General features: G+C 34.6%; 1 protein-coding gene across 1 annotated transcript in view; it reads right to left on the reverse strand.

Annotated features, from left to right (window-relative positions):
- Window positions 1-812: 812 nt before the first annotated feature.
- LOC119829595 overlaps window positions 813-15,341 on the reverse strand; it is a 60,079-nt gene continuing 45,550 nt past the window's right edge. The window contains exons 3-6 of the mRNA XM_038352177.1: window positions 7,964-8,152; window positions 7,225-7,454; window positions 2,811-3,641; window positions 813-2,677 (exon numbers count right to left, since the gene is read on the reverse strand). Coding sequence (XP_038208105.1) covers window positions 2,012-2,677; window positions 2,811-3,641; window positions 7,225-7,454; window positions 7,964-8,152 — 1,916 coding nt within the window. The 3' untranslated portion in view covers window positions 813-2,011. The remainder of the gene's footprint in view (window positions 2,678-2,810; window positions 3,642-7,224; window positions 7,455-7,963; window positions 8,153-15,341) is intronic.

A 15,341-nucleotide genomic window follows, 5' to 3' on the forward strand; every position in this document is an offset into this window, starting at 1 on the left:
TAATACTGTACTAGTATAAATACGATAACTAAGTGTCCTTATACACTTGTATTTACTTTATCTGTATGTATGGTATACTTGTATATTTGTGTGTTACATACTCCTTTAAGACTCCATTTTGACAGATAAACGGATAGGTTTAATTCATACTTTGTACACTTATGAAGGATTGGTGACAATACAATAATTTCCTGGATCGCCAGATTTGAATAATTTATTTCCTTATGTAATTAATTATTTAACCAAATAATCTCGAGACCCAAATTTAACCTACTTAAAACTACGTAATAATTTCAAGAAGTCTATGTGACATTTATTCTAGGGCGTTTCAAAAGCGTGCAATGGATTCAAAGTTTTAATGTTTTTATTTATATTAGTGATAAAGGATTTTCTTTATTCGAGTCTTTAATTCCTCAAATAAATAAATACCTATGAGTCATCTATGTGGTACAATCGTGCTGATAATTCAAAGTACAGACTCCAGCCAGTTAGAGAAGTGATCTAGATTTTAAAATCATTTGTAATTCGATTTGTTTTAACAAGTCACGTCGTTGCTTATAAAAAGTATGTATAAAATACATGCTTGCAGTTAATATCAGTATAATTCAGTAATGCGAATGTTCATAGGCGGTGGTGATCACTTACCATCAGGCAAACCACCAGCTCAGATGCCCGATTATGTCACGAAAAAAAAAATTCAGACTAGAGTAGTGTTTTAGGTAATTGTTTGTTTGTTTATAATTTCGTATGCACCATTCAGTACTTTACTTAATTTCTATACTGTAAAGGATTCAATAAAATAACATCGTGTCAGTATCATACGTAATATATTCAATAAACCTTTCGTTTATATAATTGAATGGAATAAACATTTAGCCGATATTACTCAATTATACAAGCCATAAATGCTTTTGTTGTGAGCCTAATGACGTAGCTTTACAATAATCTTATAACATTAATAAAATATTTACAATTATTTGGAAATACCATCACAGCTTCACAAAACAAGCATAACATCGAAATAACAAAACAATTTAAATTTTTACTTCTATTTCTTTTAAAACTATAAAACAATATTTTATGAAACTGCGCGAAAAAACAGCCTCGTTTTATAAATGCGTAAATACTGTAACAGTTCATAACTTGTCTCACTTTAAAATAATTAATTGATGTATTTCTTATTTGAATGCTACGGAAAAGTACACTTTATACTTGGAACAGACTAGGTTACATTTTTGTCAATTTTAAGCGTATATTGCATATAATGTACAGGTCTTTGCTACTTTTTATTATTTGGGCCGGTAAGACAAGTATCTATGGGTATGAGTTTGGTTTAGTACACTTTATTCTAATCAATCTTTGGATTGAGTATTACTTAACAAAAATAAGGAATGTGCGTATTCTATAACTTTGTAGACACTAACGAACAAGAAAGTCAATTATACTATAATATAGAACATAATATACAGTTATGTGCGATATAATTCTAAAGCATATCTTATTGACTCATTATTTTCTATACATTTTTTTTATAATTATTTTTATGTTCACCTAGATAAGTACCAACTACATAAGCACAAAATGATGAGATTATCCACCTTTTAGATACTATGTTTTACAATTTCTATAACTTTAATAAATAAAAAGTATGCTACTTATATACAAACGCGAGATAATATTATAGTACATAATATATTTTGAGATTCAAATTCATAATTATGATGTGACGAAGGGAAAATGATTTTCACATTGAGTACGAAGTACTTAAATATCAATATTAATTTCCATAATATGATTTTCAATATTTTCTAAGAAGCAATATAGCTTACGGTTACTAAATACCTATGTTTTAAAGACTTCTGTAATACGTTACAGGATGCACAGATGCGACATTCATTAATACTAACATGGCACTACACACCATCAACGGTTCTTCAGTCTTTCTAAAATGATGTCACGGTTATTGGCTAACATTGAATAGTCAAACAATTTTCTATACAATCATATTGGTTCAGACCATTTTCCTTTCCGCGATAGCGTGTGGGTGTCCCGGATGCCCATAATGTCCCGGTGAAGTCGGCTCGTACAGTGACATCTTCAAACGCTTGCATTTAGCCCGGCGATTCTTGAACCAAAACTGAACATTTTTCGATTCGAGCCTCGGAAATTTCTGCCTATAGGGCATCCTGTTTAACTCCTCGGTATATTTAAGAATCAAGTTGTGTGACGGGTGCGTGTTCATGGAGAACCACTGTTCTAGAACAGGGACCTCAGAGACGGGGTCTATGAAGGTCCGATTGCGTTTGCGGCGTTCGTCAGAAGCTCCCGCTAAAGCGAGGTTCAATCCACTAGCGCCTTCGCCAGGAACCGGTCCAACTCCAGGAAAGCCACTCATGTATTGGCTCATATACATAATCCCGTGGCTGAACATTGGGTGGTTGGGGACCATGGGAAACGGTAAGCGATCGAGGTGTGGAGATGCAGGTCTGTAATGACGTTCTTGAACTACTTCATCATCAGACGCGAGGTCCTGCTCGTCGCCGACCCCATTTTCGTCATCATTGTTGTTGTTGTTATTGTTGTGCGAACTGTCACTGTTTTTTGCAGGCGATCGTTGTGGTGATTGCATCTGCTCAGATTTTGATAAATCTCGTGGCTCTTGTTTGATGTCATGTACCTGTAAAAAAGGAATATGCTTATAAAAAATGAACTTGAAATCATGTTGTGATTTTATAAAGCGTTTTTTGGTACAGACTTAAAGTTAACTGTACTTATTTGCTTAGTATAAATGATGCGTATGTGAATTTTACCTTTATTATATCTGGAGGCTTTGGTGATTCCTTAGATACTTCCTCTTTTTCATTTTCATTATTATTTTTTCTAGTAGTTATGAGTGATAGTGGAGCGTCCGGGCTATCAGGTCTTTCATCAGTATTCATATCAACGCCGTCATCTTCCAGATCCGACCCAGCATTAGACAAATTGTCTTCAGACATTACTGACATTGGGTAACGCCCAGGGCTTCCAGAGAGCTGCATGGGACTCTTTAATAAATTATTATGATCGTGGGGTGAATAATTATCATTGCCAGTCAATAGCGATCCATTTGAAGGACTGTGACTTCTACTATTGAAGCCATTAATGCCAAGGTGCCCTCCTAATCCACCTATATTGCGCAATTCGGCTCTCTTTTGTGCAGCTCTTGCGTTTTTGAACCAGTATACGACATTATTAATGTCCAACGGTTTTCGGCCTCTTCTTGATTCCAGATTATTCAATTCCCGGACATATTGTTGTATTTGTTGTCTGCTGGGATGCTGATTTTCAGCGAACCAACGTTGCAGTTTTGGTAATTCTAGCTCTGGATCGAAACTCGTTCTCATTCTAGTTTTTTGAGTTGGATATTGACTTTGAACAGTTTGAAGAGCTGGGTGTAAATGTTCCGGCATTGCATTTAGGGTTGGAGATCTGTTTTTTGGTCCTGGTGAAGGATATCGCCGAGGACTGAAGGGCGGGGGGCGAGGAGACACTTGTGCACTCCACCAAGATTCGAATTTGCGACGAGTCTCTTCTGTGGGTTCGTGTAAATTGTGTGGCCCTGGTGTTCTGTCTTGTCCTCTGCATATCTGCGCCAATGTCACCTATAACAATAAAAAATATATCAAGTCTCACGCTACCCATACCGATGTTTGTACAAGACAAACAAAAGAAAAAGAAACCGCAAACAATTTTAGATGGGTTTAAAGAGGTCAGTCTAACCAATAACAGATACGGAGATAATTGCTTGAATAAACAGCGAGCATTGTTTCTCAGAACATTGCCATTAGATTATGAAAATATTAGGCCGGCTGTTAATGTATGTGTCATGCGCCAGCGGCCGACTAGGTGCAGATGCGAGGTGTTTACTCGCTGGTTAGTACGCATCACTCCTTCGCCGCCGCCGAAACTTCAATCATGGTTTGCTCTAAAACAATGAGCGGGAAGGGCGTCTTTATAATTAGCATCCACCTACAATGCCTTAACTAAACGCCGGCATACCATGTAACTAAGTGGTTGTACTAAAATGTTTCGTCGGTATCTAGATTGAAAAGTACACTCTCAACTCAACTCGTTTAAGACAATAAATAAATAGAGAGATTTTCCCATTCAAAGCCTTGTTTTAATTATATAACCATGTATTTAATATATCTTGACACCCTTATTTGATTATGAATTAATTATTCAGGCGGGGAAATTCAATCATATATCTTTTAAGATAATACAGATGTTTAGCTTTACAGTTATGCAAGCAAAATCTGCTCATATCAGTAGATTACATGTACATTGTACAATGGCAGTGATTACCGACGTTGTGAAGCAAGTTGTTGGCCTTGCACGTGTGTCTATGCATTGCCAAATGAAACGTAAGTTAAACAGATCTCAAGTATTGCATCAGATTTGTGTTAATTCATGTCAACCTGAAAGGCATTAGCAGCTAGCCACAGTGATGCGTTAATCCGCCTCTTTGTTTTGTGTTTTTAAATAGTGCGGTCATATTTGCTTTCAGATATTGTCTGGTTTAGATACATGTAAGATTTACGGGAGCTGGCGCCTCCTTGATAACTCTGTCATGTGTAATCTTCTCGGTACGTAATTCGGTGTGTGATTGCGAACATCACTTGATACACTCGTAGTTACTAAGGACAACTTAGAACACAATAGGCTTAGTCTTATCTGATATTAATTTCATTCTGTTTATATATGCTACTTTACACCTGTCAGAATTAGAGGAGATAACACTTCTCCGAGATATCATTAAGAAACGTTTATCAAATTCATCTCTTGATGCTAATTCAAACAGTTCTCGAGAGCGTTGTAAAAGTTTGTTGCGAATGGAAATGGAAGTAGCGCAAATTGGCGCGATAAATTACCATAATATCATAGAGTCGGAGTTCATCTGGCGTTTAGCTATTGCTAACTTTGAACGATGTCTTTGATTATCTCGCCTCATTGAGGTTTCCTTTGACTTATTTGTTATCGCTTAACAACTTGCAAGTCCTTGGTTTTATGTTTTCCTGGTTAATATTTTTGATATTGTTTTACAATTTTTAAGAAATGTAATTATCTGTCAATTAAGTTTAACCCTGAAAACGCTAAATTGAAATCTCAAACCCGAATCGTGTCAGACGAGGGCGCGCCTCGAACGCTAACCTCGCGTTTAATAAGATTATAAAGCATTATTTTATGGTATTAATAAGATCAAAAGCGTTCGTACATCTAAAACTCCTTTTAACCCTCTTTCGCTCTAACTCAAGGTGGTAAGATGAGGGATCGGGCCCGCTTGTATCAAGCTAATATATTGGAAGAGCACGCGAAGCTTGTAAATGGGGATTTATTATTTGATTAAAACATGTGATCGAAGTAAACAAAATATTGTTCTAGAATGTCTTAAAAAAAGGTAATACGAAATATGTACGACTTGAAATCACAATCACTATGCAAATTGTGGACTTTACAAAAAGGGATACTATTCCTTCTTTCTGTTTGTTTGTCCGTCTATCTTTTTCTAATTTTCTATTTGTGCAGAACCTTTAGAGATATGAGCCCGACTCGCACTTGATCGATTTCATTTTATCAATTATTCATTTGATACGACTCCGATTAATTGAATCAGTAAAAATGAGGAAACAATAAGTGTATATCAGTTGAAAGTATTATAGAAAAGGGAGATTTAAACTTATATTTATTTTACAACAAAGATAAGTTTTTATTACAAGAATTGGAAAACACTGAGTCGTTGGGCTATTGTAGATTATAAATATTAAGTTCTCACAATTCACAAACAATACTAACAAAATAACAATATTAAATATTCCGATACATCTTGTTACAAAGGAAGAATATGAAAACATCGCTTCTTCCCTGATCCTTATTAGCAAGGACTTAGACAGCGTGTAAATTATAACGAGCCCCAAATACACGGGAGCCTACTTAACAAGACTTTGATAATCTGTCTCCATCTTTAAAATCCGACCTCGCGATGAGCATCGTTTGTATGTTTGAGACGCGAAGTCGAAATTGCTAAGAGGACTTAAAATACAACGACTTACGGTACTTCCAATTGTTATTGTAGCGGTGGTCCTAATTGAATAACGGTTACGATAATTGCGTTTTCATTGGTTGGAAAACGCAGAAAATTTACGCGGAACTCATAGTTATATTCTGGGAAAATAATCTATTCGGGGTGAAGGGTTGTTATTTTGTTTGACAATTTTGTGTGGTTAGGAATTAGGATATCCTAAGGAGAATTTTCTTTAAAAATCGATAAATCGTATTTTCATTTTGTTTTATTACTTTATAATGGCAATATTTTAGTCATATACAATGTCAGATGTCAGATACAATGTCATATTTTAAATATTTAAAACTGTTGAGAAGGTAAATATAAAACAGGTTCGAATCCTGCCTCGTGATCAAATTTTTTCTATTCTTTCAAAATTTCTCATTTATAAAGCATTTCAATGCTATAAAACTAAAAATTATATTTAAAACTGTTTTTCTAAAATTTCACTATTTTTATATCTACCTAATTTAAATATTTTTCCCAACAATTATATATTTAGTTGTTATATTAAGTTTCAATGATAAAATATATAACATTAACGTATCGTTCTCGTGTTAATATATAAGTTTATTGGCAGAATCAAAATGATTTGTACATAACCACGAATATTTTCAATTGGTAATGGAGGACTATTCAGTAGCCGGCTTAAATATGAAAACAATGAATTTCCCGGTAATGAGGGGGGATGTTTAGGGGTGAGGGGGTTTATTGTTCTGTCTCGGGGTTACAATCAGGTATTAAAACGTAACATCACCAGGACAGTGGGAATCTGGCTCAGCCCAGTGTAGCGCGATAGCATTGTCGTTAAGAGTTGGTTTTAATGCCTCGATTGATATTATTTGCTGTGACAGATGTTTAGATAATACGCTGAATTTATTGTGTATTTACATCGTCGCTAATTTAGCTGTCTGATCTGATTATTTTGCGATTGTCTTGCGAAATACAATTTTAGCAATTAAAGTAATACAATGCAATTTATTGAAGGTTTCGGATTGATATACTTTTAATTTGTATTTGTTACTATATTCTAGTTTAATTGTCAATTAAAAACGTATTGTGTACTAAGTGAAATACAATATGTATTGTCAGCATTCGACAAGCAATAGTCAGTAGTAACTTACCTCATCCAACGGACACCCAGTGGACATCAGCAAGGGTCTGCTCTGCACCAGCAGTAATCTTAGCAGCTTGTCCTTAATGTCCTGCAGTGGGGTCGGCCGTGGTCGCAGCAGCTGGATCCTGAGGGTCGCCACCGTTGTCAGTTCACCCAACACCTCTCCTACGGTCGCAAGTGGCCCGTCTGATATGCGCTCGAAGGGCAGTGGCTTCCAGTTGTTTATGACTACGGATCCTGGTGGAATACCAGATAATTAAAGAATGTAAAAAATAACAAACATAAGATGGGAAATTTATGATCCGGAGAATGTTTTCTGATTATAATAAAAGTATAATAATTTTTTATGCATTTAGGAGCAATTAATTATTTCTTTTTTTCTCCCTTTATATTGCAGCCTTAACCTAAAATAATGGGTCAATTACATTTAGTTTTATCTAAAATATTTTTTGATATGTAGCTATATGCATATAAACATATCAATAGACGATTTATGATTATCTCATTCCATAAAAATCAGTTACCACCAGAAGGATAATACCCGGTCTTTTAGAAGTCTTACGTTTTTTACGATACACATCGATTTGTTAGAATTTTCTCGCTATCCTACATGTGCTTAAAATAACTGCCTATTTGCAATTGAAAATAGTATACGACGGTGAATTTAAGGCTTCTAAGGAACGATGTTAGTGTAACGATGCTTAAGAATGGCCTCTATTATTATTATGTATTTGATAAAAGCTTACCTTTAGCAGATGCAGCCAGTTCATGAGGGTACCCAAGCCGCATCATAGCAGCAGGCACCAGCTCATGAAAGGCGGTAGCAGCAGGGATGATGACGTAGCTATCTGTTTCGACCACCGCCCGGCGGCGCCACGCTCCCTCTTCTAGTGAGGACACTGCTTCCACCACGCAATGAACTGGTAGGGTTTTGCCTATAACAATCAAAACAATATATGTAATTCAATCAATTTACATAAAGGATAAATAAGTATATTTTATCGTAGGGCAAGCTTATAAAACTTCATGTGTTTCATACTTCTACTCTTATCTACGCACAGGAAACCTTGTTGAATACACCATAGTGTATTATAAGGAAACATTAATATTGGATTCTATTCAACTTTAATAGAATATGAATTATAAATTTTAAGACTGAGATGTGAACATATCAAGAATTATTTAAAGACCGTAACCTTTGATCAATAATGTGAGTTATTTATATTTAATTCAATAATATTTTACGTAGTGCGCGATGAAGTAGGACGTCCATGGTCAACTTAAGTAAAAACATCACGTAAAAGTTTTCTCGCTGCCTGAAAAATCTTCGGAAGACGTCGAAACACTGTCGTCAAGAAAGCGTATTAATTATTTAGTAACTTCTCAAGCGAAAATGCTTTTGACTTGCTCATGGCAGCGTTAAAAAACCTAAAGAGTGAAATGTTAAAATAATAATTAATCCTTGTACTCTGTCGAAGCAGCCGTCTGTAGATCGCTTTGTGTCGGCCAATGCTTTTACCGTCACTTTGAGAGTCTTTCTTCAGCGATATTAAATAGTTCTTGCTGGTTCGCTGCATTTTTACGCCGATGCATTAAAATTATGAAAAAAGAATCTGAGGCTTTTAAAATTGTTTTTTTTTCTTTTGCTGTTTGCGTTGGCATAAAAACAATATAAACATTTAACATAATCATTTTATGCATCCAGCTAGCATATAATATAATTTCGCTTCAGTATTAATAAGCGATGAAAATATTACAAACCATATATCCAAAATATTCGCAGTAAACATAAAATGAGAATTTAATACGATACAGTTTTAATCACATAATTCATCCAGATCTAGGGTCAAAATAGAATACGATGGGTTTTAATCTCATAATGTAACTTTCAATAGTTTTCGAGCAAGTTCTTTAGTCGATGAGATTTGGAGGGTAGTTTCAGGTTAGCACCTATGCTTTAATATGGATTAGTTGTGATTTAGTCGCGGGGTCGGACGGTCCTTCGGTCAGTTAAATCCCGTAGCTTAGAACTACTGACTTTATTAATATTAGGTTCTACGTGATAAATAATCGAGATTATTAATTTCGAAAATTGCTTTTATTGCTGTTATTAGAAATCTTTAAGTCCAAATTATCGTTTAACTGCCGACACACGTGCTAACAAATCCATTACAAAACCTATATCAACTAGCTGATGATATAGATCAATGAACAACAAGCACGGATTATATCAACTAACACGCTAATCTTCCTCCAAAGAACTTGTACCGTAAATTGCATCTTAGTTCGCTACATTGTTCATTAGCGCATAACATAAAATGGCAATTAGGTTCGCTCGCTGCAAAGCTTAACCGATCTAAGCTCTCTTAAAAAGATTTCAGTCTTTAACAAAAGCGTGCGCCGATGTCAAGGAGCGCCCGATGTATAAGTAGTGCGAAATGCGAATTAAAACTTTACACCAACTGGAGTTTAACGACTATGCTTAGTGACGGTGACGTGTGAATACATAATCGGGCTTGGCTGGTTAAAACAAAGTATAAACAATGGGGTACCTTTTGTACATAATACGTACTTGAGTAGTGAATTATTCTAATAGGGGAGTAGAAAATGTTTGTAGTGATCGTAGAGCTACGCTGTAGCCATCGATGCTACGCATACGGCGCGTAGTAGCGCCCTATCTAAAATTAAAGTTAGAAAACCATGTACTTGATATTTGATGACATTATTTAGATAATTATTTACATATGTATATGAATATCCAAAAATATTTTATAATATTCCAATTAACGATATTTTATTCAATTGGCTCTTATTTATTCAAAAATAGTCCCAAAATAGTCCCCACTATAAGCATATAATTAAACCGACATTTAATTTTCTTCACGTAATAAATAAAGCGAATAAAGATTGTAATCACTTATTTGAGTAAAAAGGAATTAACAATGAAGATGCAGAGAGGTGCGTACTTAACTTGGGAGTTAGCATAAGTAACCTCTTAAAAGTCTCATCCGATCTCCCCTTCGATGAAAGGAATTAAGTTGCTGACATATTATACGTATACAATATTGTATGTAACTTAACATATATACTACTCAAAAAGCATATTAATTAAGATTTTAATGCTCTTACTGAATTAATACTAAAGATTTACTGATGCGATAATTTTATCATCATTTATATTGATAAAAAGAAATTTTTACATTGTATCATATTAAACTAATCTTCGCTATTAGTAGAAAGCTTAAATAAGATCCACTATATGAATTTTTTTTTTGTTGTAGGTTGACACTGAATAATAAATTCACTTTAAATCGCTTGCCCACGATTTGACATAATCTACTATATAAAAATAAGTCGGGTTTTCCTTCCTGACGCTATAACTCCAGAACGCACGAACCGATTTCCACGGTTTTGCATTCGTTGGAAAGGTCTCGGGCTCCGTGAGGTTTATAGCAAAGAAAATTGGCGAAACGGAGTTCGCCGGGTTTGCTAGTGGTCTATAAATATCCAATATTAAAATAGAATTATCAATGTCAATTCGTACAAATTACCTTCATTTCAGAAATTCAAGAATGCTTACACAATAACGACGCATTGAACTTAAAAACATAAATAAAGTAATTACATTCAACCATCGCTATATAAAACGAAGGAAGTTCTCAAATAATCTGAATTATTATTGTTTTAACTTTTTGGATTGATTCGCGATAGCTCTGTGGGTTTTCAAACTTTAGTTACGTATATACAATAGTAACTTTTAGTTTCTTGCCCATACTTGTTTAGATTTTTAATAGGTCGATCAAAACGTACATAAAATAAACACGTAAATCACAAATAACGTCTGTACAACGAGGGATACAATAGGCTTAGCGAGTATAGTTCTCATTCGTGAGCGATGATCTATTTAGATCGGATGGATCGTGGCGTGACGGATGCTGAAGCCTAGCAAATACGATGGCCAGTTAATCGCTACATGCGTGACAGGCTGACGTTATATACATTCCTATAGATAAATAGATGTAATTAGTGTGTCATCAATCGGCACGGAATTTTATTCAGGTTTTACACAGGCAAATATTTTGTTTTACGAATAGAGGTACTTAAAAACAAAAAGGAAAGAAACGGAAAGGCGAAAATATATATGATTGTACAATTAAATAATTTCAAAGTGTTTTTAGTATTTTCTTGTGTTTGGTTTCACGCGAGTATTATACATTTAGAAATTAAAAACTTTTCAACGGATTTTAAACGCGATTTATTCATTATATTATTAACCCGACGTTTCGAACACTTTACAGCGAGCGTGGTCACGGGGAGACGTGACGTGAGACGAAACGTCGGGTTAATAATATAATGAATAAATCGCGTTTAAAATCCGTTGAAAAGTTTTTAATTTCTAAAGTGTTTTTAATTAACGAAATGTGCATCAATCCGACGATTTTCAAATAAATTGATCAACCAGAAAATTAAACTCATTTTTTAATTATCTGTACTTATGTGTATTCTAAAGGAATAAATACCAACAATAATCATTAAAGATCAAAATAATGAGCGGGAAAAGCCCGGTTCCCTAACCGAAAGGGTACAACGGAACTCTATTACCTATAGATGTCGATGTCCATTTGTCTGTGTGTCTATCCATCCATTGACCGTCTGTCACCAGGCTATATTTTATGAACCATGAAAGTTGGACACTTGACATTTTAGAAGATATTGCGGTTAAACATCGTTTGGCAGCTTCATAAATTAGATGGACGACCAATTCTTCCTATTTGTACGAAGCTCAAGTCGTTTGTCGCAAGTCCATCTCGCACTGGACCCATTTCTTTAAGGTGAGCAAAAATTTAAATGTTTATAATTGCTTTTTAAATAATTTTATAAAATGCATGAAATTCCCTACATGCTGAAGTACACACTGTTTTCTTCATTTATTAAGTATAGGTCCAATTCAAATCAAATCAAGGCTCTGTATCCAACGAGGGACGTATGGGCTAACAGCTAAGCCCGTCCAGTAATCCCCTTACAGACCCCAAAACTTTCACCTGGACATCCCAGACGAACTAATTCTCAACTAAACAATGCATAGAATGGAAGCTAACTGGGTTTTATTTAATATGAGATAGTCTAATTTATTTTTAGATGAGTAAAAATGCAGCCGTTTGATCTGTTTCGAATATATAAATTTATTTATCTAATATAAATTAACATTATGTTAATTTACATATTTCAGAAATAGGTACAAAACTAAAAATGAATAACCTAGTAAATTTTATAAGATAAGTAAAATGGTAATTTAAAATTTCATTCCAATATTTTTTAAATTAATGGACAGTTTTTTTTTAACATTTGGCCTAATATGATCATTGATTTGAAGTTTTAAGTCGTTTCATTATTTGTCTTATCTCTTGGCACAAACATAACTATTCAAAATAAACTTTATTAGCCAATTTATAATCAGCAATAAATTTAGATTACCGAAATAAAAATGTATTTACACTAAGTCTACGCATTCAATCAGTGTTTACATAACAAATACAATGTTAATTTGGTTATCAAAACAATAATTACATAAAGAACATAAGGTCAGCTTTAGGCACGAAAACACGTAAAAACTGTTGATATCCATAAGCCGTAAAATTCATAAAATGATTAAACTAATCATGTTTGACCCTTGAGATATTACATAATCTTTTTGTTGTTACTAGTTCAAAGATTAAGATGTTAAAACCCGATACCTATTTTTAAACGCCATTCCCAATAACGTAGGACGTTGTCAATTCTTTTTTATGGTTTTGATTTAGTAACAAATAACTCCGTGGGTTTTTAACACCGAGAGACGTGGTTATTTTTGTATTTGATAGGAAATTGTTGTCATTTAGTCCCATATTATTAGAATCTGGAGTGAAACCTCCCTCCCAGTTACGTCAATGACTTTTTACATAGAAATAAGAATAACTATCGTTGCTTGTAATATTTAATTTATTGATGTATGCGTGCAATTTATTTTCATATATGTATAATCTATGGTAACTTTAGCGCAGTTTGTCTATGCTATCAGCTGACCATAGACTACAAAAGTAAGTTGACACCTGAGTCTTAGAGCCACATACTGAGGCTTACCTGAAGCTCTGCTTAAGCCGCCTCGCGTTTATATTGCACTTTAAGCTCTAGATTTAACTTCACAATAGCAACATAAACTCATATTTAATACCAAACCGTATGCTTAACCTTAAATTTTTAAATAATATATTTGAAGTCTTTAAAAACATTTATGAATTAATCAAAAAATTATATTTAATATTTCTTAATGTTTAATTTAAGTATAGTAATATATTGAAGCTATAATTGAATATATTTAAAATTAATCTTTTAATAAAAAAACGAAAGCGTTTATTATTATAATGTCTTAATCTGTGAATTATATGTAAACCTCATCCTTATTTCCATGTCACCCCATTCGTCAGAGATAAAATTAACAATTATTGTATGAGCCGTCAAAGGGCGCGTCTGATTTTAATTAAGAAACCATTTATCCCTCACTCAACATACTTACATAATAGAATTATCTCTTGATTACTTATGACGATAGTGATATTTCAAGCAAATCATTACAACATTTTTATTTTCTTTATTATTTGTGGCTTTATATATATTTCTTATCGAGATTCTTCAAATCATCTAGCGGAATTATATGACACTTTAATAGTCTACTATTTTCGCCCCGTAATTAATTTAAACGCAAGAGCTTCACAAGGGATGTAAGAAGGAAACGTGATCATTATCTTAGCTGGTGTTGCGGCAACTTTATGAATACGCGGCGTGTATCTCCCAGTCTTTTGTTCTGTCCCTTGTCAATCGTTAACACATTTACCTACTTACGACTGGGTGAAAACTCGCGAAATGAACGCCATTGTAAATATCGCGAGCGCCACAATAGTATACGTACGCCACGCTTATCGACTCGCTGGCGTCAAAGAACTTCAGAAGCTCGGTTTAGACGTTTGCTATCGCACCGTCGTTTGTCACTTCTCGCCGGGAGCGGTGATTGTCTCAAACAAATGACCTTTTTGAGGGAGCGGCTCCTGTTCATATTTTAATTGACATCGCTAAAGTATCGTTACCGCTGAGGGTAAATCTCATACAATGCGAACGCAAAACAAATATATTCGACATTGACTCGTCCTCGTTTAACAAGCGCGCACCGAGCGTGTTATTTAGAAGCCTACTTATGTAACAGCGTGTGCGTTCGTGTATTAATCCCATTTGTGTAATAAAATCTGTGCCTTAGCCGAGCGATGTGAGGAGTGATCCGGCCCTGAAATGCGTGCCTCTGCACGATAATCCTGTTAGGTTAAGAAGGTTTCTACATATTACGTGCTTTGCTACGCCTTAAGGATTAAAACAACATGAATCGATATTTACATAGGCGTATAATATTCCATATTAAAGTTGTATGAAGGCGAAATTCAATAAACACAGCGAATATATAATTCGGTCTTAGCCAGTCGGACTTAAGAGATTACGTGCGCCAAAGATGCAGAGAAGATTTAAAGCAAAGCTCGCCATGACAAGGTGGTCATCGCAAACCCGGGATCTTTACGGACAATGAAGACAAAGGGCGTTTAAATTATTCAGTCAAAGGAAAAGCGACTTTAATATCTCGCACGTGAATTCTATTTGTTAATATTTAATAGTGACGGCCAATTTCGGTTTAAGACGTGTAGTTTGCATGAGAGAGGAATCGGAGAACGTCTGGGAGCTAAACCTTCCCGGCGGGCAGTGGGGCCTCCCATAAATAATTAATCTGCAACGATGTGCGTCGAGCGGTTAACTTAATCCCGCTACAGTTAGGCGCGCCGGCCTTCTCTACGAAACAATTTTCGAGTTTCAATTATTTCTACGTATCTTTACCAACTCTACAAAATGAAGGTTAATTGTTTGTTTTGTAATAAACAAAATGTCGTTATGGTACAGCAAAAATAATTATAAACATGAATACAGAAGCTATACAATAGTTTATTTAAGTCAATCCAACAGCAATTTCACAAATCCAATTATTACAACCTCGCTTACAATTTAACGCTCCATGCTAGTGAATTACGCAGAAATAATACAAAAATAAAG

The sequence above is a fragment of the Zerene cesonia genome, chromosome 10 (assembly GCF_012273895.1).
Source record: "Zerene cesonia ecotype Mississippi chromosome 10, Zerene_cesonia_1.1, whole genome shotgun sequence".
NCBI lineage: Eukaryota > Metazoa > Arthropoda > Insecta > Lepidoptera > Pieridae > Zerene > Zerene cesonia.